General features: G+C 39.5%; 2 protein-coding genes and 1 long non-coding RNA gene across 5 annotated transcripts in view; 1 reads left to right on the forward strand and 2 right to left on the reverse strand.

Moving 5' to 3' along the window:
* The window catches only part of kncn (kinocilin), a 29,257-nt gene extending 25,487 nt beyond the window's left edge, over positions 1 to 3,770 (reverse strand). For both annotated transcript variants that reach the window (XM_042086675.1, XM_042086674.1), the window contains exon 1: positions 3,340 to 3,770. In XM_042086675.1, the coding sequence (XP_041942609.1) occupies positions 3,340 to 3,487 (148 nt within the window). In that variant the 5' untranslated portion in view covers positions 3,488 to 3,770. The remainder of the gene's footprint in view (positions 1 to 3,339) is intronic.
* elovl1a (ELOVL fatty acid elongase 1a) lies at positions 1 to 21,448 on the forward strand. 2 transcript variants are annotated; one of them, XM_042086668.1, is made up of 9 exons: positions 1 to 171; positions 12,380 to 12,482; positions 13,893 to 13,974; positions 14,100 to 14,290; positions 14,410 to 14,490; positions 17,048 to 17,104; positions 19,306 to 19,411; positions 20,608 to 20,747; positions 20,858 to 21,448. In XM_042086668.1, exons 3-9 carry the CDS (start codon positions 13,914 to 13,916, stop codon positions 21,167 to 21,169), a joined length of 948 nt encoding a protein of 315 aa, XP_041942602.1. In that variant the 5' UTR covers positions 1 to 171; positions 12,380 to 12,482; positions 13,893 to 13,913; the 3' UTR covers positions 21,170 to 21,448. The 2 variants fall into 2 exon arrangements, with proteins under 2 accessions (XP_041942602.1, XP_041942603.1); XM_042086669.1 differs by lacking the exon at positions 1 to 171 and having other exon boundaries at positions 12,270 to 12,482.
* Positions 7,060 to 25,062, reverse strand: part of LOC121705602 — a 21,586-nt gene continuing 3,583 nt past the window's right edge. The window contains exon 3 of the long non-coding RNA XR_006030839.1: positions 7,060 to 7,147. This is a non-coding gene — a long non-coding RNA (uncharacterized LOC121705602). The remainder of the gene's footprint in view (positions 7,148 to 25,062) is intronic.

Raw genomic sequence — 25,062 nt, forward strand, 5'->3', positions numbered from 1 at the left:
TGAATGGCTTAAAGCCATACATGCTGGACTTAACCATGCATTGCTTTAAGGCAGTGCTGTAAGCGCAAACCTAAGGATGAATGCCCCTAATATCATCAACACTCTGGTGAAGCAGGACAATGTGTTGCACCTGTGATAGGCTAGTTGTTGGAGTAAGCGTCACATTAAAAGGTGAGAAGCATCTAAGTACAAATACTTTATTGTGCTACTTAAACAGCAGTTTCAGGTATCGTATCACAGGAGTATTTTTTCCAGCAACTTTTTACTTTCACTCCCTGACATTTTTTAGACATCTGTAGGCTACTTTCTACGCTACATGTTCAAAACATGTTTGTTACTTTCCTTTTAAAGTATTTGAGGGAATTATTAGTTGTAGTTATCAGTTATTTTCATTTTGCCTCGTTGTAGCCTACTTTCCAGACATAAAGACTGATATCAGCCATCGCGCAGGGCCATCACTCAAAGGGACTAGGGGTGCCAAAACAATGGTTAGGCTATTATACAATGGAAAACATTGCCTTCATTTATCTTTTACATCACACTCTTGACCACAATAACCTATTATTACATGGACAGGAATGTGTAGGCTATCCTTATCTCCAGAGGCCTTTCACAGACCGGCGTCACGCAATCCGGCATAATATTCTTTGGTCACCACTAGTCTGAGATTTACGGCTCCCATTGACTCCCATTCATCCCAAAAACCTGCTCAAACTAACGCCAGTGAATTTTGACAGCAACCATTTCACTTTAATAATAAATTACATTTTTGTTCTATATATATATATATATATATATATATATATATAGCAAGAATAACAGAAATCTGCTGGAGCAATGTGGAGAAATGTTGTGAAAATGTCAGTTCCTAAAACAAGATTTTCGAGTGTGCAATTTACATGGCCACCAGGTGGAGCCATTTCACTGCACTTCGGGCCTTTGTTAGTGCAGTAGGCTACAATGGCGGCATCTGGTGCCCATGACATATTTATTGTCCAAATGACTTACTGTCTTTTTGCAGCTTCAGTGGCATTGCCCACATATCCATTAACATTTAAAATCCTAAAAATAACAATTGTTTTGTGAAAAGTATCTCAGAAGGTTTGAATAGTAAAAAAGTGCCTGATCAAACTGCAGCTACGGATGAGATAATACTACATTCACTGATATGACGATATACAGTATGGAATTATTTCACTTTGTTTTGTCACAGTCATCTCATTTGAATTTCAGACACTGTTGTCTGCTTCTCGTTTCTCTTCACATTAACCACCGCTTGCTGATGTTTGTGTCCTTGTAAATATTAATTTATGGTGGATTTCCAGTGTTTAAGTATTTTCTTGCAGGAAGTGCAAAACAATTTTTCTTCACTTAAAGCACCATAGCCTGATGTCATACTCAATTCTAGTCAGAATTTGAAGCCTGATACTGCTCCATTGGGACACGATTATTAAGGGGCTTGTTTCAACCAATAGGCTACCTACAGGGGGAAAATACCTCTGCACTCAATTGGATAGACCAACTAATCAGAGTAACAAAATGACTTACGGTGAGCTTTAAGAACACCCGAACCATTCTTCTTCTCCACAAATGCTTGTGCCTAATATTGTTTTCTGGTCGTTTTTAAAGTTATTGCGCTGTCAATGTCTTATACAACACCCGATGATTTTGATTTGATTTGCCGACTCAGGCAAGCGCGCCGGAAGCACCGGTGCCCACTTTTCGGGGATAAAAAAAAGGGCAGTTGTTGATCACAACACCGACACGGCATCGCGCAGTGGTTCCCAAATGGGGGTACTTGAAGGCACTCCAGGGGATACGTGAGATGTTAACCCTTTCGAAGCCGATTGACGCAAAGTGCGTCAAAAAACACACGCTTTCTTCTGTTACATTGCTCTGCAACTGTTCATAGCAGCGAGAAGCCTTTATTGCGTGACAGCAGAAGTGGGGCTTTCCAACGAGATAACGCACTTGTCTGTACGTTAAAGTATGAAGATAAAAAAAAATCATGAAATTAAATCAAATTGCATCATATTTACAGTCTCTGCGTTCACCTGCGCACCCATTACTCTCGTTTGAATTACTCGCAAACCCGTGAACCCGTGAACATAGATATGGCACGCATGTCACATGAAAGAGGAGACACAGAAAGTACATTCTTCTGGGTTATAAAACAGACGAAGTGACGGCAAAATAATAACTTCATATAGCTCGACTTACCTCACGTTTTTCTCTGTTTTTGTGGCAAAGCAGGTTTATAATCCAACGCTATTGTGTGTTTCTCTATGGCAAAGAATGTTCATAATCCGGTTTTGAGATCCTAGCAAATTCCTGCATGGCATTCAATTCAAGGCTCACATTGCATCCCAATTTGTTCGACAAAGAAACACCTTTTTTCCCTTTACTTTGTTCATGGCAATGCAGTAAAAAGTTGCAGAGAATCATGAGTGCAGACAGGCGCACACAGGCTTACACGTAAACTCGAGTCAGATCAGTTCGTGTTACAGATATGGAGCGCAGAAAGGTCGTTTTTAATCACTAATTAATGTATAACATGATTACAGTCAAACACAAAGGGAACAGGCACAGTTGGGTAACTAATTCTAGTGTCGTTTTCTTACGGGGATAAACAGTGACAGGTTACCGGGGGACCTTTTACGATAACCTTCAAAATGTAAGTAGGTTACGTGCAGATCTTTTCATCACAGTCATTGACAAGGCTTGGCTGCGTGCACAGGACAGAAAATGGAGATTGTGATCATTATTATTGTAGGCTATAGACTACCTCCTTTATTCCTTGAATGGAAATTCAGGTTATGCTGGTGTGTCTGTGTCTGTCAATATCAGGCGCAGTTTAGCAGATTATTCATTTAGAACTTGTAGCCTAGACTAAATCACTCTGTGCGTAAAACGACGCTATACTTGCAGTCCAATCAGCTTGAATGAAACCACCCGAAATCACTACACAGCACCTAACATAATGAGAATTTTTGTTAGTCTAATAATAATTTTTTAAAAAGTCTATCTTATATCGTAATATCCCACGTGAAAACGTGCGTGAATAGTTGGCCTCTGGAATTGTCAAAATTGTTTTGGGAAACCCAGCCCGAAACCAGCTTTTTTTTTTGCACCCCCACTTTCAAACTCGTTCCGGCGCCGCTGGGTACAGGGATCGCTGCTCCACAAGTCCATACCAAAGTCGGGACCACTGACTCATCTCTGTGTAAGCTACTCCTCAACGCAGCTGACGTTGGTGGTAGGCTATTGAGCGAACCTTCTCGAAACGCGCATAAAAAGAGTTAAACTCATCAGTCAGAAAAGAGTCAGTGAGAGGCCTACCAGAAGTGATGGATTTGCTGTCGAAGTCGCTGATGGTCTTTAATCCCTGCCATAAGCGTCGGGGGTCATTCAGTTGGATGTGAGACTCGATCTCTGTATCGCAGTTTGGCAGCCACTTCTCGACGGAGAGCATAGCACGCCACTTCATAGTCACCCATATCCCCTGACTTGAACCCCGCGTTATATGCAGCCGTGCGTGTATTCACCGCAGTCCGGGTCGATTTATCTACCCAAGGTTTCTGGTTAGAAAAGGTCTTTATTTGACAATGTGTTGCTTCCTCAGCCAGCATGGGCTACTTATGAAACTCGTTGTTTCCGCGAACTCACTGACATCAGCAGAGCTCTCCCAGAACATGTTCCAGTCAACTGCGTGTAGCTCATCCTGAAGCGCAGCTAGTGATGTGTCTGACCAGCGCTTCACCACCCGACACTTCAGGGGTTCTTGTATGAGCCTTTGTTTATATTCCGGTAGAAGGAATATAACGGCATGGTCCGAGAGCTCTGTTCTAGAATCTTTGGTCCGAACATGGCAACAAATTATGATTCCTTTTATGAGTAGGCTAGCCTACATGACAAAAAACTAGGCTTGTGCTCTTTTCCTGAGTCTATTCCGAACTCCAGCGGGTTTTCCTGTTTTTTCTTCCGTCGCCCTGGAGGTGCATTCGCACCTGCATTCACTTTACCATGAACCCCTACGGCTTCGCGAAGTATTTTAGGTGGCCATGAAACAGTTGGTAAAAGTTCACCAAATAGGTGAATATAATGACAGCCGATGACCAAAAGTGTTCTACTGTCATAGCCTACTGTAGCCTACGTTATCAATGCAGTAGATAATTGTTAAAATCATAGGGCCTACTTGAATTTGTCCACAGTGTTAAAAATAACTAACTGTATAATTTCATTAGGCTAATTATGAGTTGTAGCCTATTTAATTATACTTGGCTACATATGTTCATTGTGCATTAGGCCTACCAGTTTTATATAGATATAAAAATTCTACAATGTAGATTTTTTTTTACAGGTTATCACATTTATATAGGCCTATATATAATGTATGTATATGTATGAAGAGTTTGGTTCCAAAACATCTCATATCTCCACTATATCTCTTTTAAAAACATTAATACTGTAAGTCATGTTGTTTAAAGGTGCCATGTGTAAGAATTGAGGTAAAAATATCTAAAAAATGAGCTACACGCATGAAAAGAATAAGAAGAAATAAGGGCGATGATGTCATTAAAAAAATGACAAGGTATAGTGCTGCAGAGATATCAACCTGAATTAGCATGCTAAATTACTAGCCACAGCCCGACAGGTGTCATAATACCAGTTTCGGCCATGGGAGGCAGTATGCGGGCAATATAACCACCAGCCAAACTGCAATACACGTTTCTCGGTTGTTACTCTAGGGTAGACCAACTCACTTTCTGGAGGTATACTGCCCCCATCTTTTATGGAATGTGGAGTATGAATTTATTTTTTGGCGGACATTACACATGGCACCTTTAATTGTGTATTTCAGGTATCATTAAAATTGCAGTTGTTTTGTTGAGTAAAGATAAATGAAATAACAATACCAGTACAGTTCTACTGAAATTACTTGGAAAGCACTCCTGGTAAAGTTGAGTAAAAATGTTAGTTCATAATGGAACTTGTTAAAAAGGCAAGCCCTGATGAAGGCCTAGATGTAGGCCAAAACATGTTGGCATTGTTTTAGTTCCACTATGAACTAGCATTTTTATTAAAGCGGTTTTATTCCTAAGAAGAGTGCCTTGGTGTCCCACCTGTTTTTTGAGAATTTTGTTTTTTGCCAAAGAGCACCTTCTATTTACAAATATATTTTTTACACCATCTTGAATGCCGCAGCCCTCCAGACCAAGTATCTTGGTCTCAATGAAAACGATGAGGAAAAATTGTGAAGGGAAGCACATAGGCCTACAGTATATTCTGAGCAACAAAAATACCTCAAAAACAAATATTATTTTCTATCAAAAGGACCTATACCACCGTCACTGTCACTCCTTTATTTGACACTTTGTAAAGCCTCCTTTGCCGATAAAATGGTTTGTGCTTCTCCTATGATATCCTATAACGTTGAAGAATACAAAACAAGGTATTTGAGATTACCCAACAACCACATGACGTTAGAGGACGTTCTGGGGATGTTCCTAGAACATCCTCTTACAGTTGTTGTAATGTAACCTCCAGCAGACCTTTAGGGAATGTTCCCTGACAGTTATATTAAGGATGCATTTTTTTTATCCTTTAAGGAACATTCCCATGTGTGGTTGCTGGGCAGCTGTGACCTTCTGTTATCTATGTTTGACCCATAGACTGTATACTGTACAGTCCATCATGGTTTGACCAAAGATATTTTTGCTAAAGATTCTAGAGCCCTACACTTCACTCTAAGATGTTTGCTTTTAGCTTTATCAACCATCTCTGGTTCGACCACGGGTTCAAAGCACAAGAGCTGCTCGGATTTGGATGCGGAGAATGGATATAACAGGCAATAAATTGGTATAATGTTGCAAACAAACTTTGGTCTGGTTCGGTTTCACAAACATTGTTTCTAGGCGAACCAAACTGCATGGGAATTGAGCAGACAGCTCCCTCAGGTGTTTCTTCCGGCTATTTCAAGCTATTTCGTTGTAGGCTACACAGTGGAGTGACCGTTTTGAGGGGTGATCTTGGCTCCTTGTGTGCATTTGTGACTTTTGGCAAATTGTGGAGTTTGGAAACAAATTGGTGACTGCAGCTAGAAAAAAATCTGATTTACTCAGCCATTACATTTGTCCATGTTTCACGTTATTAGGACCAATCGTGCATTTCATTTATTTAGGAAGTGAAATGTACCTAGTTTTACCAACGATCCAGTGATCTTAACTCCCATAATGCTCTACAACTAGACCGTTGGACCTGTTTGTTTCAGGCTTTCTTACCAGCAGGACCGCACCAGAGTTCATTAGATCCTGCGGACCGAGACTACCTCTTTTTGGAGGTCTCGGACCGATCAATTTGGTGCGCACCTGAGTGCAATTGTTGCATTCCGACCAACACAAACGGACCGAAACAAGGGCTCAAACGCACTTGAGTTCGATTAAAATGAACTAAAGGCTGTCTGTGTGAAAAGGCCCTTAATTTCATGCAACAGCTTACACCAAAGGGGGAAGGGTCTGGAGGGCTGCGGCATTCAAGATGGTGTAAAAAATATATTTGTAAATAGAAGGTGCTCTTTGGCAAAAAACGAAATTCTCAAAAAACAGGTGGGACACCAAGGCACTCTTCTTAGGAATAAAACCACTTTAATAAAAATGCTAGTTCACAGTGAAACTAAAACAATGCCAACATGTTTTGGCCTACATCTAGGCCTTCATCAGGGCTTGCCTTTTTAACAAGTTCCATTATGAACTAACATTTTTATTAAAGTGGTTTTATACCTAAGAAGAGTGCCTTAGTGTCCCACCTGTTTTTGAGCCCTTAATTTCATGTTGAGGTTACACATCATAATTTAGCTTTATTTGCTTCCCAGCATACATTGCAAGAGTTAGTCAGTTGCCTCATGATTGTGGTTGTGTTTACTGAACCAGACTAATAGTTTAAAAGGTGTCTAAGCCCCCAACGTTGTCTTCAAAGCAGCGCTGTCTGAAATGTGCTAGGGTTAGGCATGGGTTAAGGTTAGGGTTAAGTCAAAGTTCTTTTAGGCAAGTCCCTCCACTTGGCCATATTTCAACGCTTTTTGGGCACTTATCGGGCATCTATTTCGACAGAAATGTGCGTGCGCAAAGCTTCATGACACCAATAAACTCTTTATTCAGGAAACCATAATCTCTTTATTGTAATATTTTGAGAAGTCATTTTTGGTTCCATCAGCTGTAAGCCATAATCATCACGATTACAACAAAAAATGGCTTGACATAATTCACTTTATACAGTATCTAATGAATCTAAATATATGAAAATCCACTTTTTGAACTAAATTAGGGAGTAAAAATAACTTTTCCAAAATATTCTACTTTTTTGAGACCCACAGTCTGTTGCGGTTGAAAGAAGGAACTCCTAAAGCGCCTGTTTGAGGGCAGTAGCAGTAGGGTAGTAGTGTTATTGTTTAATGTAGGCTAAATTGCTTTGGCCAACTTGTTCGTTCCCCTCTGCATGGAGTTGTCCTCCATCTTAGGCTACCAACAGCTCAGTTGCATGGTCAGTCATCATATTTTGAGGGTTCTAAAAGATGACCACATATTACACTGAATCCTTTTCGTTGAAAAATGAAGTTATCATGCAGCCACTTTGTCAGCAGCATGAGCACTGACAGTGATGGTCCATTTCTGATGTCAGATTATTATTTGCACTAGACTCTTCTCACTTATACTTTTACTCTTATACTTATACTTTACTCATATGAAGTAGTATTAATCAATATGAGAACCCTGTCCCCCTTGGCCAGTTGCACCCTGCTTACAACAATGAGGGTCCATCAATGACATTGCATACAGTAGGCATATTGCTATTTGCAAGAGACACATTTGTAAGACACCCTGATCCCCAAAGGGATGCAGGGTGTAGCCTATGTTTTCTTTACCCCCTCACTCCTTATTCTCCTTGTCCCTGCTATATACTGCCGGCTCTCTGTCCCTCTCTGTATGGCTGTCCTCTGAGTGTTATTTATCATGGGGCTGATGTATATTAGGATTCTTTGTCATAAATGCATCTAATGGATTTTGTTTAAGTTGTTTTGATATGTCTGCTCTGCTCTTGACATTGATTATCACAATAATCTCATTAATACAGCACTTCTGTATATTCACTTCCTCGAAACCCCAAGACTAGTAACCACAGGGTATGCACATACACAGCAAAAGAGGACCAATAGCCTAGGCAGTTACGGTGTGTTTCCATTGCAGAGATTTCTTTTTTTTTTTTTTTAACTCAAATGAGAGCCACCGAAAACCAGTCAGTTCAGTGTGTTTGTGTTTGGACCATGAGAGAGATGCAAAAAAAGTCTGGCCATCACAGAAACCGGGCAAATAGATCACTGAAGATGCCAGTTTAAACACTCAAACTGAGGACAACCACTAGCATTTTTAGATGTTAAATTTCATTGAAAGCCTAGCAAGGCAGCTAGGATATATCTAATGTTAGCACGAAAACCATGAAGGTCGTGACCTTATTGTTTTTATGAGTCAATGAAGACCCCTGTTTACTTTATTTAGAAGTCAAACCTTTGAGCTGATAGCCTAACTAGCTCGCTTGTCTCCGCTGCCAGCCATTACAGCTAAACTGCTTGCTGTTTCTACGTCCACGCCCATGAGGTGAGATTTGGTAGGGTGAAATTTGCACTGTGTTTTGCTGTGTGACCGATACCACATAGGAGAACACTTAAACAACTTAATTACAATACACATTCTGTCTGTAATGCGATGCTGCTGCTGCCATTCTCGTCTTTACACATGTATGTTTCCCATTAATAATGATAAATATGTCTCTTGTAGGCTACAACATGAGTTTGTTTAGAAAAAAAGTTATTTCTACTGCTTGGGAGAGAGTACATCGCCTTAGATCTTGGGGGGAGAGAGAGCTGTAGAAAAGTAGCCTACTGTCCTCACCTCATAATTTGATTACAGCCAAGACAATGTTGGGTTTCTGCCACGAGTATACATACAGCATATTTTGTTCCACTTTGATAACATACAATATTTCTTATGACACAGCCTAGCCTCTTTAGACTTTCAAATGTCAGTAAAAGGTATCAGTTATGCAATGTCGATGGTATTAGTATTCATGTCAAAATAACAATTAAAACATATTTTCTCTGTCTCTTTTGGCTGAAAACTTGCTTGCCTCTTGCGTGAAAAATAGGTGCCTTAAGCCATGCCTGCAGTGCACAGGCTCTAACCTGCTAACATGGACACCGAAATGAAAACAGACAGATAACATTAGCTGCCATGCACATGCCACGCATCCGATATGAATCGGGCGTGAGACATTAAAAAATATTAGGCCTACGGTCCTCATTACGGGTGTCTGAAATTATATTACATTCTTCCTGGCATGATGTCTGACTTTTTTTACCTCTTTGCACCTTGCTGGTTGTAAAGACAGTAAGGGAGAAGAGTATTTTTGTTATTTCTGTAATTATTGGAGAATGCCACCCTTAAACTTTACCTCATCAAAAAATTACGTTGTTACCAAGCTGTTCCTCTACCCTCCCTGAAAATGTATCTGGTGAAAATACAAAGTCTCGATTAGGATCACACAAGAATGTGATGCAGTGGTGCATGCTGCTGACATAAACAAAAGTCTGGTCTTGAGAGTCCATCCAAGCAGCAATGCATTCACAGCTGTGTCCATGGAAACTAATGAAATGATGACCAGTCTTCTGTCTTCCCCTGAGCTCAGTCTGCATTCTTAACATTAGACAAATTGGTTTCTCATGGTAATGTGGAAAAAACTTTAGGCTCAGAGTAACCAAATTTATCCAGGACAGAACACCCTATTGTTATAAGAATAACACTATATCGTTTTTCTGTCTGTTTTGGAGTTCATGTCTTCTAGCCGTTGTCACAGCAAGATAATTGCAATCTTGACACCTAACAGAAAGTGTGTCCTGTCATAGCAAGCAGTAACCAGTTCCACTTACACATTCAAATGAATGAGGTTTAATTTAGTATTAGTATCCTTGTTTAAATGGTTGTAGTAAAGTCATTTTTTAAAATGACATTTAAATACAAGATATCCAACGGAAGAGGATTTTTCAGGAAAGGCTCTAACAGCCGCGGGGGGGGGGGGGGGGGGGGGGGCTTATGCCTTTAGTTATACAGAACAGTTGAGAGAGTGATGGGAAGCGAGAGATGAGGTGGGATCGGAATATGATCCGGGCAGGACTCGACCCCGGGTCCCCGTGGGCACATCGACCCGAATATGGTCACCAATTGCGCCACAGTGTTGCAGTTATTCATCCCATCTTTTATTTTGTTATATCATTTATATATCATATAATTTCAAAAGCAATGGGAAAACTGAAACCTTTCCTGAACTCAAATGAGCTACTATAACCCTTTTAGTCAGGCTTCAAAGCCCAAAGTTTTTCAAAGCCATAGCACTGAAACAACTTTGTTAAAGGTTAGTTGACAAAGAATTTGTTACTCACATTATATTTAGGTGATAAGGCTATCCTGATTTTATTAAATCTTAGCGGTGCCTTTGATACTGTGGATCACAACATACTTTTGGTTCACCTTGAACAATGGGTTGGCATTTAAGGTACAGCCCTACATTGGTACAGCTCTTATATTAAGAATAGGACATTTCCAGTGGCTCAGTTTTCCTCCTCTGTTTGTATGCTCCTGTAACAGAGGTCGGTTCAACCGCCGCTCACGGCCCTCGAACCCGCCACCTAAACACACACCGTCATGGGAGTCGAACGCTCTAACCACTGAGCTAAAAGCCCAGGCTTCCAACTCCGCAGTTAGAAGGGTTCTTAAAGTTAGGGGTGTGAGGATTTACACACGCAACTAGCATGCTAGCTCAGTTCGCCTCCATTACACTCCCACTTTGGTGATTTTATCAGAAAATATAGCAGCTCCTTCCATTTCCATGCTGATGACTCTCAGCTGTATCTCCCACTAAAATAGGGACTCCCTACAGCCTCCTCTGGAATGTCTTGAGGATATCAAAGGCTGATGGGCAAATAACTTCTTCTGGATAAACAGCGACAAAACGGAAGTTATCATTTTTGTCTCCCTCAAATCTAGAAGCGCTGTTGTTGACAAGCTAGGTCACCTCACCAAATAAGTTAAGTCTTGAATACTTAAAACCAGGATGTTATTCTTGTCTCAGAGCTTTGTCTTGACAAAATAATCAGTTTGTTTTAAAATGGCTATAATCAGTTATGACTTATTGCTAAATTAAAATATTTTCTGTTTTATCATCTGGAAAAAGTCATCCACACCATTATTACATCACATCTGGATTATTATAATTATCTGTAAAACTTCTGACTGGTACTAGGATGCGGAGGAGCATATCACTCCAGTCATGGCCTCTCTGCATTGGCTCCCTGTTCATTTCAAGATTTCACTGTTTGACTTTCACTCCATTAGGGGACCCCGGGCCCACAAAAGTTTGAGAACCCCTGGTATAAACAATTGAGGAATGGACACATATTCAGACGTTATGGCCACCAAAGGTTGGGAGTCACAACTTTCTTTCGCCTCTTCGTACCATGCTAGTAAACACGGTTTCTGTAAAATGAACTGAACGATTGAATTGTGGAGAATCTAACTGATCTAATGGTGTATACAGCATGTCCATATTGGGGCATGTCACTTTAAAGTTTGTCAAAAGCATGAGTAATCTGGCTATGACGACATCTCTATCTCTGCCCTTGACAGTTGAATTGAATGAATAGTTTTCATGCCTCTCTGGTCCCCCTCCCTTTGTCATACTGGTAGAAACGGATGTGACCACTCTAGAGGCCTTGAGTCTATTCGATCTGGAAAACCAGTGAAACCTGTTTTACTGGAATGCAGTGAAACCGACTGGGGCACTTTGAGAGTGTGGGTGGGTATGGCTCACCCAGAGACTGCTGGTTCCCTGCTGTGAGACTCCTTGGTCTTTGTGGCATCACATTGCGGTGGTTGTATGTTTTATACCAACTGAACATTATCTGTGCCCAACCAAACAAAGAACCTTTTCATTGTTTAATTCCAATTATGGACAAGTAGGCGTAAAAGAGCAGCCCTTACAACCACTCTAGCAGCCAGTGTCCAACCAGATCAACAAACAACATCCAATCACAACAGTGGGGTGGGTGGGTCCAGAAACACTAAAATCAGGGTGTGCCCCAGAAACTAAATGGGTGTTGGCTCCAATCTGTGTTCATCCGCTTCTCTTAAATCAAGGTGGTAGCGTGTCCCTCCCTGGTCTGTCGTAACACAACTTAGCCTTTCAGTGTTACACCTATTTCTGAACCACACAGTACACATTTTTGAGGAGCAAGATTGCAAGGATTTACACACTCATTCATTTGTTTTTACAGCCACAATTTCCTCTGTCTTCATGTGAGTTGGGGTGAGTGGCAAAGTGGAACTCTGTTCAGGTACCTGTGGAAAAGGTTGGGAACATAGTAAGAGATCTAACAGGTGAGTTTTCAGCAAGAACAGTACCTAACATTGGTCACTTATCTTTTACGCTCCCCATTTCACATTTAAACCGTTGTTTTTTCTTAGCATGTCTTCAATTTATCTTCTTTCAGTGTTTCGGGAAAGGCTTTATTTAATACATTGACCTCTATACTGTACATTAATTGTGTCCAGATTTCTAATCTTCATTCCACTAGTTGAACCTGTTTTGCTGTCACAATGTTAAATGTTGCTTATTACACGGCTCTTCACAATGCAAGTAGAACGCTCCATTGACTTAATGGGATTTCCCAAAGTTCTAGCGGTCATTATTTTCAACTAGAGGACCTCTGAAAAAAATAATGACCGCTGTCAATGGCAACGGAGTTTGTGCTTCTAATTCAGGTCTTTCATATCACTCCGCAACTACTGGAAATTCATTCAAAAGTGAAAAGCAGACGGTTGATCAGCTGTGTCCTAAAGAATGTTTGATTTGAACATGTTTGATGAGAATGTTTGATTTGATTTGAAGTTCAGCGTGTGTTGTTGCAAACTATTTGTTTCTCAGCAAAAGCCACAATGAACGGTGACAAATAGGCTATAGCCTAGGCAATGTAGGCTAAAGAGTCATATCGTGGGGAGTTTATTGTTTCGTTTTGGCAAATAGCCATGTAATAAGCATGATAATGTATAGAACGCCGGTCATTATTGGGGAAATAAGTCCCTTCAGGGCGGAACAAGACCGGTTTGCCCTGTCGGGACTTATTTTCCCAATAATGACAGATGTTCTATACATTATCCCTTACCTAATGTTTATGCAAGATTTATAGACCAGCCTTGGAAAAGATGTTACTATTCACAATTTTAATGCATTAACTTAGAAATACTCCAATTGGCTGTCCAATTTTGAAATCCTCTGACTCTTTATAGCTAAGGTTCACATTGGTCATCTAAGGATGTATGTTTTTCACTCCTCCTTTGGTCAAACCTGCCAGTAAAGGTGGTTCCAGGCACAATGTTTCCCTTGTAGACATACGACTTTCATTTGTAAAATTGAAGTTATTAGGGAAATGTTTTTTTCCTTAGTGTGAGGAAGTATTATGCATACATTTTCATCTAGAACCAAATACTTTTTAATAAAGCGAAATGTTTAAGTTATGATTCTCACACTTGAGAAGTCTTTCAGTTTCATGCTAGCCCATTCTAGTATGATCATCCCTTATCACCTGAACATTCTGTGGTTCAACATTGTCATCATGATAATCTGAGTAGAAGCATATTCTACATACCTTTTCATCTGTTTTCTCGGGTTGTGTTGAATCCATGCTCTTACTCCTTCTTGAAGACTGTGCTCAACCAGTTTTTCCTATGAATGCATCTGGAATTGCCCATTTTCAAACATCATTTTCAACCATATTTAAATTTTTCCAGATATCCATCCAAAAACAAAAGATGATCCAAGAGGTGATGGCAAATATCTTGCAGTTCAATGATTATCTGCTCAAAAGAACGGGTAAGGGACCCATTATTCTTCTAACATGTTATGTTATTGTGCTTGGTTGTGTTCTTGTCAGTCTTCAGAAGGGAATTCTTGCTATTTGATATTTTGATGCTAAAGATATACTACTTAATGCCCAGATCATCGTGTCCGAGACTATCCTTTGATGCAGAGCCCCATCCAGATGACCCTTATCTTATTGGGTTACATATTCTTTGTTCTCTACGCCGGGCCACGCTTTATGGCAAACCGTAAGCCTCTTCATCTCAAGACAGCCATGATTGTATATAACTTCGGCATGGTGGCTTTCAATGCCTATATTGTATATGAGGTGAGTGGCGGAGTGGTGATGTTTTCACAGAAAAACATGAACATTTAATTTTTTGTATTTGGATATTTGCATTTTGAAATTGTATTGATTGACGTCACATGCTTCTTTCTATCTAATAGTTTTTGATGTCTGGCTGGGGAACTACATTTACCTGGAGATGCGACATTTGTGACTTATCCAGCAGTCCTCAAGCCCTTAGAGTAAGTATAAGGTCATCTGCCCTCAAGCTAATTGATAAGTCATCCACACTGATTTAAAACCAAAGTCCTTTTAGGTAAGTCCCTCCACTCGGCGGCCTTATTACATTTTGCTTTTTGGGCACTTATCGGGCATCAGAAATGCGCAAGCGCAAAATGCGCAACCCCATCCTTTTTTTTATGGAAGATTTTTTGAGTGCTGTGTCTCCTCATTAGAAAGTCTCTGGTATAACCACAACTAGTTGCATGTTCTCTTCTTTTATACCCCGCATCTCTATGATTATGTTTACTTTAAGAGGTTATTTTCTCCCACACAACTGCTTGCACATGGGACCGTATGGAACAGGTATTCCACTAAACCATGCTTTACTAAAACCTAGCAGAGTATAGCCTACACACATCTGCACTCGTCTGTTATTTGAACTCCTAGGCAAAGTGAAAATAATAAAATAGGGCCCAAAAGATTTAGGTCATTTTACTCAAATGAGGCATCATAAAGACTGCTTGTATGCCATTAATGAATGCAGCAAGAAAATAAGCATAGATGGTTCCAATCCCACATTAAATGCATAGAAGTGAACACAAGATTTTATGCTTGGAGACTTGTGTGGAAATCCTGTGCCTTGATTAACCTGACTCGATGACACACTCATGCTCTTAAAGGCCTCCATTGTGACAACTTAATACAACATAAAGTGGAGCAGCCTCGGCCTACTGGTTAGCGCTTCGGACTTGTAACCGGAGGGTTGCCGGTTCGAACCCCGACCAGTAGTAACAGCTGAAATGCCCTTGAGCAAGGCACCTAACCCCTCACTGCTCCCCGAGCGCCGCTGTAGCAGGCAGCTCACTGCGTCAGGATTAGTGTGTGTGCTACACCTCACTGTGTGCTGAGTGTGTTTCACTAATTCATGGATTGGGATAAATGCAGAGACCAAATTTCTCTCACAGGATCAAAAGAGTATATATACTATAGCCTATTATAGTATATATAAAGTATATCTTCATTCCCATTACAAATTTGGCAAGGTTATTTATGTAAGGGATAATGGATGGCGTTCGATTCATTCACATGTTCAATGCATGTTCGAGGTTGTAATATGGCCCTGACGAGCAGGTCAACCATGGTCTCAACCAAGTAGTTCTGACATGTTACTGTAGGAATCAAAATTTGTTTTCTGGACTGATCTCATGAAGACACTTTTTTGGAAGTTGGCATTTTTCAAGTCGGGTCTTCCAAGTTCATGGTTGTGAAAGCAGCATAAGATACCATCATTGGAAAGGCAGTGGACAACAGTGCAGCTTTATGTAGAAAACAAAATGAGGAGTTTAAAAGCAACTGAGAATTGTATGTGTACTTTCCTATATGATCTGCGAAAACAAACAGTCTTCAAAACTTGTGGAACTGCAACTGTAGTTGTGTAGCTGTAACATAATCATGTTTATTTGAGATAAAATGGCCGCTCAATCAAAACCAAATCTGATGAATTCAGTATTACAGGAAAGATGTTAAATTCCTTGTGCTATTGCTTGGGGACCCCGGTGGCCAATCAAAAACTAAGCCAAATAAATACTATGCAACATGCCACAGGATACAACACCTACGCACAATTGTCTTGAGACAGCCGCAACAGGTGTCACTGATTGTACCCAGGACCCATGAGAGCAGTTCTGTCAGACAAACATGCCTGATTATCTACATTAGAATTACCCATGAAAATGAGATCTACAATTTCTTTCAAGTTATTTAACAGAGGAGCAGCCAGACACCTATACGTGAGAAGACTAACCCTAAAACTTATGGTCCATGATTCTGTGAAACACATCAGAGATGAGTTATTTTCAGAGGTTCATTGATTCTCTGTGCATTGTACATTTCCTCTCAAAGCACAGAACAAGCGAGTGCTTCTCATGGCTCTCCGAGAAAGCTATCTAACCTTGCATGGTCAAACTCTTTGGAGACAACTACAGATCTTCCCATGAGAGGGTCAGATACTGGGGCATTTACTGTATGATAAAAAAAAAATGGATCCAAAAAAGTTGGCGTGTTCCTTTAGATTCAATTGACGTGTCACAGAAGAGAATCTGCACAAATTACTCTCCACGATTTTCAAGCTGAAGGAGAATTCGGTGCCACAAACCATATTCTCTCAGACAATGTAAATTGAATGAATGCCTCAATGTTGAACAGCCCATTGTTCATCTCTGTGCAATGGACCAAGGACTGGTTCCTCTCCCTGCCTCCTGCAGATGAGCACTCCACAGAAAAGCAGAAAAAGACGACAACAAATCATCAAAGCTTCAGACTGGTTTCTTAGTCTAACAAGTTGGTATACACCAAGTTTGAAGTTTAGTTACTACGCTTGTGTATTGTGTTTTGTATAATTACAGCCTCTATGTCTAGATGGGACAAAACATGAATACCAACTTTTCAACCCCCCGGTCATCAGTCATTTCAATATTCCAGTTCTGCAAAATGGCTGCAAACTCTACTTATTTAACTGCCTGTTTGGTTATACCATATTTTGTCTCAGATGTTCAAGTAGTCTTTCTTTCTTTTCAGCTGGTTCGAGTGTGTTGGCTGTTTTACTTTTCAAAATACATTGAGTTAATGGACACGGTAAGTGACCCTTTTTACAATTTCAATTGATATACAGTACTGTGCAAAAGTCTTGACACCATTAAATTTGCTGTTTTTGCTAAATTATGATGATAAACGGGGGAAGCTGGTAACCGATCCGGTTGGTCCTGGTTCTGGCTCTGATGCATTGTTATCAGAAGTGGGAAATAGATGAATTCCACCTTAGACCTTATTGAAAAGCTACAGCTGGAAGAGCTCATTGCTGTGCTTAAAGGTGCAGTCAAAGTCTGCTTTATTGTCAATTTCTTCACATGTCAAGACATAAAAAGAGATCGAAATTACATTTCCCACTATCCCACGGTGGAGACAAGACATATTTTACCAATTAGGTCCACAGAGAAACATAACATTCAAGTAAACAATATAAAAAGTAAAAATAAGAAGGCACATACAATGAAGAAAATAAGAGCAGCAAAATTTGAGTTGAAAATGTGCAATTGTGCATACAGTAGACAGTCAGTATAGTAGTAGTCAGGGATTTTACACAATTTTTAAGCCCATAACATTTTCTGTCACATTCAGCAATCATCTTCTCAGGTCTGCTAGCTGCCCATTCCGTGAGTACACCGTTAAAACAACCCGGTTTCTGTAGGCAGGCTCCGTAAACTGGAAACAAAGTGGGGGCAGCCTGTCTCCCAAACAAAACGAAATCCTGCATGGAATTTTTTTCTGGGAATACTGAAGAAGGGTTGAGCTACCTCTCTGACGTGTTTCGTTTGGTCCTTGGTTAAAATATTATGTATTTGACTCAAAAGCGTCTGTGTTTATTTGTATTTAAGTTTATTAGCAAGATCCTTGAGGCAGAGTTTTGAATGAATTGAAACCGGTGGAGTAGCTTATATGGGATGGCAGACAGGATGGAGTTGCAGTAGTCAATGTGGGATGTAACATAAGAGTTGACCAGGACTTCTGCACTGTGCTGACTGAGGGCTTGGCGTAGTCGTGCAATGTTTAGTAGGTGGAAAAAGGCCCCATGAGAGAACTGTTGATGAAGGAGAGCATACTGTCTAGTACACTGAGATTCTTGACCTGAGTTGAGTGTTCATCTTTGTGAGAGCAGATTTAGTTCCAACAACAATACCTCAGTCTTATTACTGTTCAGCTTCAAATCGTTTTTAGTCATCCACAAGTTTACATCATTGAGAAAGGGGATGACAACGATGTGCTGGGAGGGAGAGAGACAGTAGGCTTTTCCCGGGCTGATAGTCAATAGTCAACCAAAGCAGTCGACCTTAACCCTAGCCAATTGGTTAATTTTTTTCATACTGACACTGGGCTGGCCCAATAACGGCTCTTATCAGGTCCCACCCCTCCCACTTTGGCTTGGAGGTTGGTGAGTTTGTCAGTTAATAACAAATAGCGTAACAGTAATGTTATTGGAAAGTTACCTTTTTCGGCCTGTGCTCTATATTCGCCCTTTTACATGTATGTCACTTAACTCCTAAAGAAATGCAAGCACTCACCCCATAAGGGTATCTCAATTATCTCTGTACCAAAAATTACATTGTATAGGGACTTGAAGAGCTGTAAACAGTGTTGTAAGGCTATGTGTACAAAACCGCTTTGTGCTGTAGTGGAATTTTGAATTTGCAACAGGAATTATCGGGCTAACCGTTGATGTGCCCAGTGAGTGAGTGGGTGGAAATAGGGTGCCCAGCACAAAACTCTGAGCATGGTCAACATGCTATATGGATATTTCAGGCAGTAAAAGCTCCTGTTAAGAGCCAGACCAGATTTTGTTCAAATCTACACACTTATGGCTACTGAAAAATAAGGTTCATCAAACATTATTTTGAAGTATTCAAAAAACATCTTTGTTTTCAAATTTTCGAATGAAAGGGGTGGAAATTAGTAGTTTTACGATACATTATTATTGTGATATAACATTAAATTTATGTTTATGCAACTGAAAGCTTTACATAAGACATTGAAAGACATCAAAGTGAAATGAGTTCATGTAGCTGCACTGTACTGAAATTAATCTGCTATGTAGATGGTATACTGCAAAAAGTAATTTCCTGCAAGGAGCAACAAAGTTTTCAAATGTTGCGCTATGTTTACATTTTCTATTTGTGGTCAGAAGTATTATGTATTTCAGCATTTCCAAGTTCTCATTCAATAATGTTTATTTCAATTCTATTAGTGAACAGAAACAATAAATCTGACATTTTATCCAACAGGTATTTTTTGTGTTGCGGAAGAAACATAGCCAGATTACATTTCTACATATTTTCCATCACTCTTTCATGCCATGGACCTGGTGGTGGGGCATCACACTAACACCTGGTAGGTTTTATGAATGGTCTGAATGAAAATAGCTGAGCACACACACACAGAGTGTATATCCATCTTTATGTATTGCACTGAAAAGAAATGTGCTCTATAGCACTACAATTTTGATAATCATACTTTCCTATATCTATGTTAATGTAAGCTTACATTTTAGTACTGTGAGATTTCAATTTTTCCTTGAGTAGTTTGTTATCTCTTGTTAGTATTTTTTATTAGAATGATGGCAGTTTTATTTGATCATAGCAGAAGCTAGTGAATTATCAATATAATTTATCTAATATTCCTAGCCTGACGAGCCAGACCCACATTAAAATGTAGGGTCTGGGCACTCACCGTTCGCAGTGCTCAGTCCGAGTGGCGGGATAATCGGTTGTCTTTCAAATTCCCTCTGCACGCAATAGGACAGCGGCAGCGCTATGAGTCCCATGCGTTTCCAACCAGCGGAGCTAATTGGCTAGTTCAAACGTTTGCCAACTTAATAAAAGCTTAACTCGTGTCACACTGTTCGCCAGCAGCAACATCCATCTTATTTGTTTTCAAGTAGCAGGGAATTCAAGCCAAACCGTTGCAACTCTGCCATCAATCATTATGTTAAGCCCACCTAACGACTCTATACACGATTTTATTGGCCTGATTAAGTTTCGATTTCTGGAGCTCACAAGCCAACGGAGAGTTGCTAGACTAGCCCTGGCAGCCGCTAGGGGCGCGTCTAGATTTCTAGGCTATAATATTCCCAGATCAATAATTAATTTCTCTCAGTTAATGCGTGTATTTTTTTTTTTTTTTTTGGGGGGGGGGGGGGTGGCATACACTTTCATTCAATTTCCACATTAGAAATCAAATATGCCTCATCTAACTTCTGCATGCAACATGGAAAACATATTTTAGACCTTTTAGGACATTTCAACTTCATTTCTTGCTAATTTGGCAATAGTGTAACATGTAAAATTAATAGCAGGTTTAAAAGATTAAATATGTTTTTATGTCTACATCATGTTGACAGTGTCCGTACTCCCTATGCTGCAAGTATTCTAAAGTGAAACTATGATTAAACACATCAGTGTTTGTCTATTACTCTTGTAATTGTTACAAATCTATCTTTTTGGTAAAAAATCTTGTTTTTGGTAAAAAAAAAAAAAAAAAAAACTGTCTCAAAGATAATTGAGATTAATTCTGTCTCTTCTGTGTAGCTTCGGGAATGGGTACATTTCATGCCATGGTGAATGCTGTTGTCCATGTCATCATGTACTCGTACTATGGATTATCTGCTGCTGGGCCTCAGTTCCAGCGGTACCTTTGGTGGAAGAAATATATGACTGCCATCCAATTAGTGAGTATCAAACCAGGACTGAGGAGATGATCATGAACTGCTACACATTTCTTGCATTCTGTATTTTCTTTTCTAATTCTTCGTTCAATCGTGTTTTCTCTTCTCCTTAGATGCAGTTTGTCCTGGTTTCAGTCCACATATCTCAGTACTATTTCATGGAAAAATGTGACTTCCAAGTCCCCATTTTCATCCATCTTATTTGGATCTATGGTACCTTGTTCTTCATTCTTTTCTCCAACTTCTGGTTCCAGTCCTATATCAAGGGCAACAGACTCCCTGTCCGGAACCAAGAAAAGCAAACAATGAATGGTATTATAAGTGGTGGAGAAGCAATTGCAACCTCATGTGATAAACAACTAGAAAATGGTTCCACACACCAATTAAATGGATTTGCCCACCAAGGGAAAGTGAAAGAAGTGTAAAAAGGACCTGATAAAGCTTCAAAGTTTCCAATAGCCCAAGTCTTGTATTTCTAAATAAGTGTCAAAATTGTTCCTTTTTACATGCACCTTATGCACAAGAGATGAAATGACGTAATTTGGCAGTTGATTCCTGTTCTTACATTGTATTTATTAACTGGTCTGGGGCTATCTATTGACACTGTCTTCATCTCATGTATGAATCTCACTGTTGCTAAATGTGTGTACAGTTCCATCAAAAATGTTTGTTTTCGTTTATAATTAAATGCTGAAAAGCTAAAATTTTGTTCAGTCAGTTTTGTTCTGCCACTGCCAATACCACAGGCATTTTACCCATTGCAGACCTTTCATCTTCTCTTTGATATCAACATTCCTCTTATCCAAGGGGATCCCATGGTAAACATGGCAGTAGATGGATTGCCATTACCATTTGGCATAGGTGCTGCTGCAGTAAATATCCTAATATAGCATACTGTCACCACGTTGCTAATGATATAAAGAATGTGAATTATAAAGACTATTAGTAAATGTTATGTAGTCATTCATTTCAAATGACTGAATTAATGCAGGTATTATTTAGCAATTCACAAGTGAATATTATCTAGTTCTGTTCAGAAGCAGTTAACCCATTGAAATCTGTTGCATTGTCGCTGAAGCACAACAGAATGAGATCAGGTTTGTCCTGAATATCAAATACAATCTTGGCACCACATTATTTCACAGTACCCCAGAGGTGTCATTGCGAGATATTTTTTGTATACAGTTAAGCTTTATGAACCCATGCTAAAGTTGACTAAAAGGAGGAATTAAAAATCCCCTTTTGAAAATGTATCTTAATGCCTTAGCATTTATCCCAATCCGTGAATTAGTGAAACACACTCAGCACACAGTGAACACAGTGAGGTGAGGTGACACACTAATCCTGGCACAGTGAGCTGCCTGCAACAACAGCGGCGCTCGGGGAGCAGTGAGGGGTTAGGTGCCTTGCTCAAGGACACTTCAGCCATGCCTACTGGTCAGGGTTCGAACCGGCAACCCTACGGTTACAAGTCCGAAGCACTAACCAGTAGGCCACATTGAGAGATTATTTTATGGAAAGTACCCCATGCCAATCGTGAGATATGATATGGTGAAGGGTATGTGATGTGGGGCTATTTTAATTCCAAAGGCCAAGGAAATAAATTATACTTTTATAATTATACTGCCATCTTTAACTTTACTGTACATTTTCCTAGGCCTATATAGTAGTAGTAGTTTTAACTGTCTTAACTATTATTAACTATCTTCTTTTTATCTACAATCATATTCAGTTTTATCATTACTATTATTTTTTTGTATTTTTTATTTATTTTTTTGTCATTTATATTTTGTTTTATTACTGTGAGCACCTTGAGTCAATTGCATTACGTTTAAGTGTGCTATATACATAATGTGACTTGACTTTTTTTAATACTTTATTATGTTCATTTCATTTCGTCACTTGAAAGCAATCAAACATCTTATTTCCATTTCATAAACACATTTCTTTTTGTATGTGTATACATGCATTTTCCCTTTAGTCCTGTGAAAAAGGGGGGGGGGGGGGAACTATTCCTTTTGACAAGTTACTGTACCTTGTATGCATTATGCACTAATAGAAAGCATTATCCTTAATTAACAGAGAAAAAATGTCTACTGTATATATTGAACAATAAATAAAGTAAAAAGAAGAGAACATTTCACTGGCTTTGATGCCTTTATATTAGTATTGGCTTATCTTCAGAGGTATTCTTTCATTTAATTTAAGCTCCTCAACTTTTATTATTAAACAGTTGCATGATTTCATCCAGTTTACTTAAATTAGGCCTAAAGGGGGCCCCATTTCTTTTTTCAAATAACTTTTCATTTTTGCCAATCTTATAGATTACCTTTTCCAGCTTTTCGTTATTTGTTTGAGTGCTGTTATTCAGTCCAGAAGAAATTACATTGTTCTTTTTCCAAGTTTTGGGGTTGTATACCCGGGAGTATGTTATGACTTTCTATAGACACCTCTTTTCTTAAAAAAGTACCTAATATTTCTCTTCATCTTCTCATTGAAATTCAGGTCTTCAAGTAGTGAGTTATTCATTCTCCAAGTTGTATCTCCTTTCTCTCTGTTCATATTGATATCAATTAATACTGTATGATCTGTGACTGATATGGGTAATATTTCACATTTGGAGACTTTTGCAATATCATTTTTAAACATAAAGACATAGTCCAATCTTGAAAAGATCTTAGAGTAGAAGGTAAAAGCTTTCTCTTGTGGGTGTAAACAGCGCCAGACATCTAATAATCCAATCTCAATATGAGCTTTCCTCAATGGAGTTGCCGCTTGCTCTGATTTATGTTTTATTCTACTTTGACTGTCTACTCTCTGATTCATCACCAAATTGAAATCTCTTGCCATTAACATTATGCCCTTTGCCTCCATCATTATCAGCGATAATAATCTTTTCAGAGGATCTACTCCTTTTCCTGGTCGGTTATAAACGTTAATCAATGTTAAAACCTGGGGGGTATTCCAGAAAGCAGGTTTACTGGCTTAACTGGGTATGTTAACCCAGAGTTAGCGGTAAACCTGGAATTTCAGTTCCAGAAAGCTCAACAATGATCAGGCTATGTAAGTAACTATTGTAACATAGGCTCTGAACTTAACCTGAACAAAACCTACCCCCTACCAGGTTATGTTCAATTATGTTTGGTTATTTCAGTGCATGTTCAATCAGGCCGCTATTTTTACACTTGGCACAAAATCATGTAATATTCATCCATGCAATTCACCGTGAGAGGGCGATAAGACCACGACATCACATGATAGGCCTAGCCTATCCATTCTTTTCCAAACGAGTTTTTCAAGAGCGCTAGAGTTTTTCAGCTGAATCCTAAATATAGGCTACTTGAAAAGCATTCTCCATCCCTACATTACGCATGGTGGATTAGAATAGAATAAAATAAATCTTTAATGTAGGCTAGCTAGCCTAGGCTACACCATAGTGGACATTTGTGTTTGGCTCACCAGACAGATGGACAAACAACATCTCAGACACATTGAAGATATAGCCTATATCTTCATAGCCTATAGAAAATTAATAAATAAGTTTAAATATAGCTGTACAGCTCAGCCGGGTATGCATGTTGTCACTAAGTTTGGTTAAGAATGCTGATGGCATTTGGGATAAAATATTTTTTTAATAGGCTACACACGCTCTCCGACTGGGAGTTTTTGTAGTGTTGGAGACGCAGAGCATATCGGCAAGCTGTCGGTTGGTGTGTAAAGTTTGCCTTGCGCTAAAGCAGTTCCTGCGCAACTTCATTCGTTTTCCTGGACACAAACCCACGAGGATCATTAAAGTGTAGTTTCACCAACTGGCAGGTCAGCATCACTTATTAAATTTTCCAAATGTGCACCGAAATGTGTCCAATAGGCTACCCATGCCTTCCGACATTCACCCTTCCGATGATGGAGCACAAAAGTTTAACTTCGCCCACAGCTGCAGAACCCGCGTTAAAATAGAAAATTACATTTGGGATTCTCAAAGAATTCTATGGCCCACTCAATCTGTGACAAGGTAGGCTAGTTTAAGAAAGCATCATTGAAAGCAGTATACAATACGTGATGTCCAGTGAATTATTTAATTGTGCTTTTGACATTAAATTGGTTATCTTAAACATACGCATTTACACGGTCAGTTAGGCTATTCTCTGCCAAGCAAGGCTTGGGACGCAGGACGCAGGTGCTTAAGTATTGCTCTTTTTTTTTGTTATTACAGTTCTCTCCTCCTCGTAAGCCTCGACTACTCCACCTCTGAAAAATACGGTGCTCTTCCTTTCGCCGGTTTCTCTCATGGTTTCGACTCTCAATAGATGATGCCTTT

The sequence above is a fragment of the Alosa sapidissima genome, chromosome 3 (assembly GCF_018492685.1).
Source record: "Alosa sapidissima isolate fAloSap1 chromosome 3, fAloSap1.pri, whole genome shotgun sequence".
NCBI classification, from domain to species: Eukaryota; Metazoa; Chordata; class Actinopteri; order Clupeiformes; family Clupeidae; genus Alosa; species Alosa sapidissima.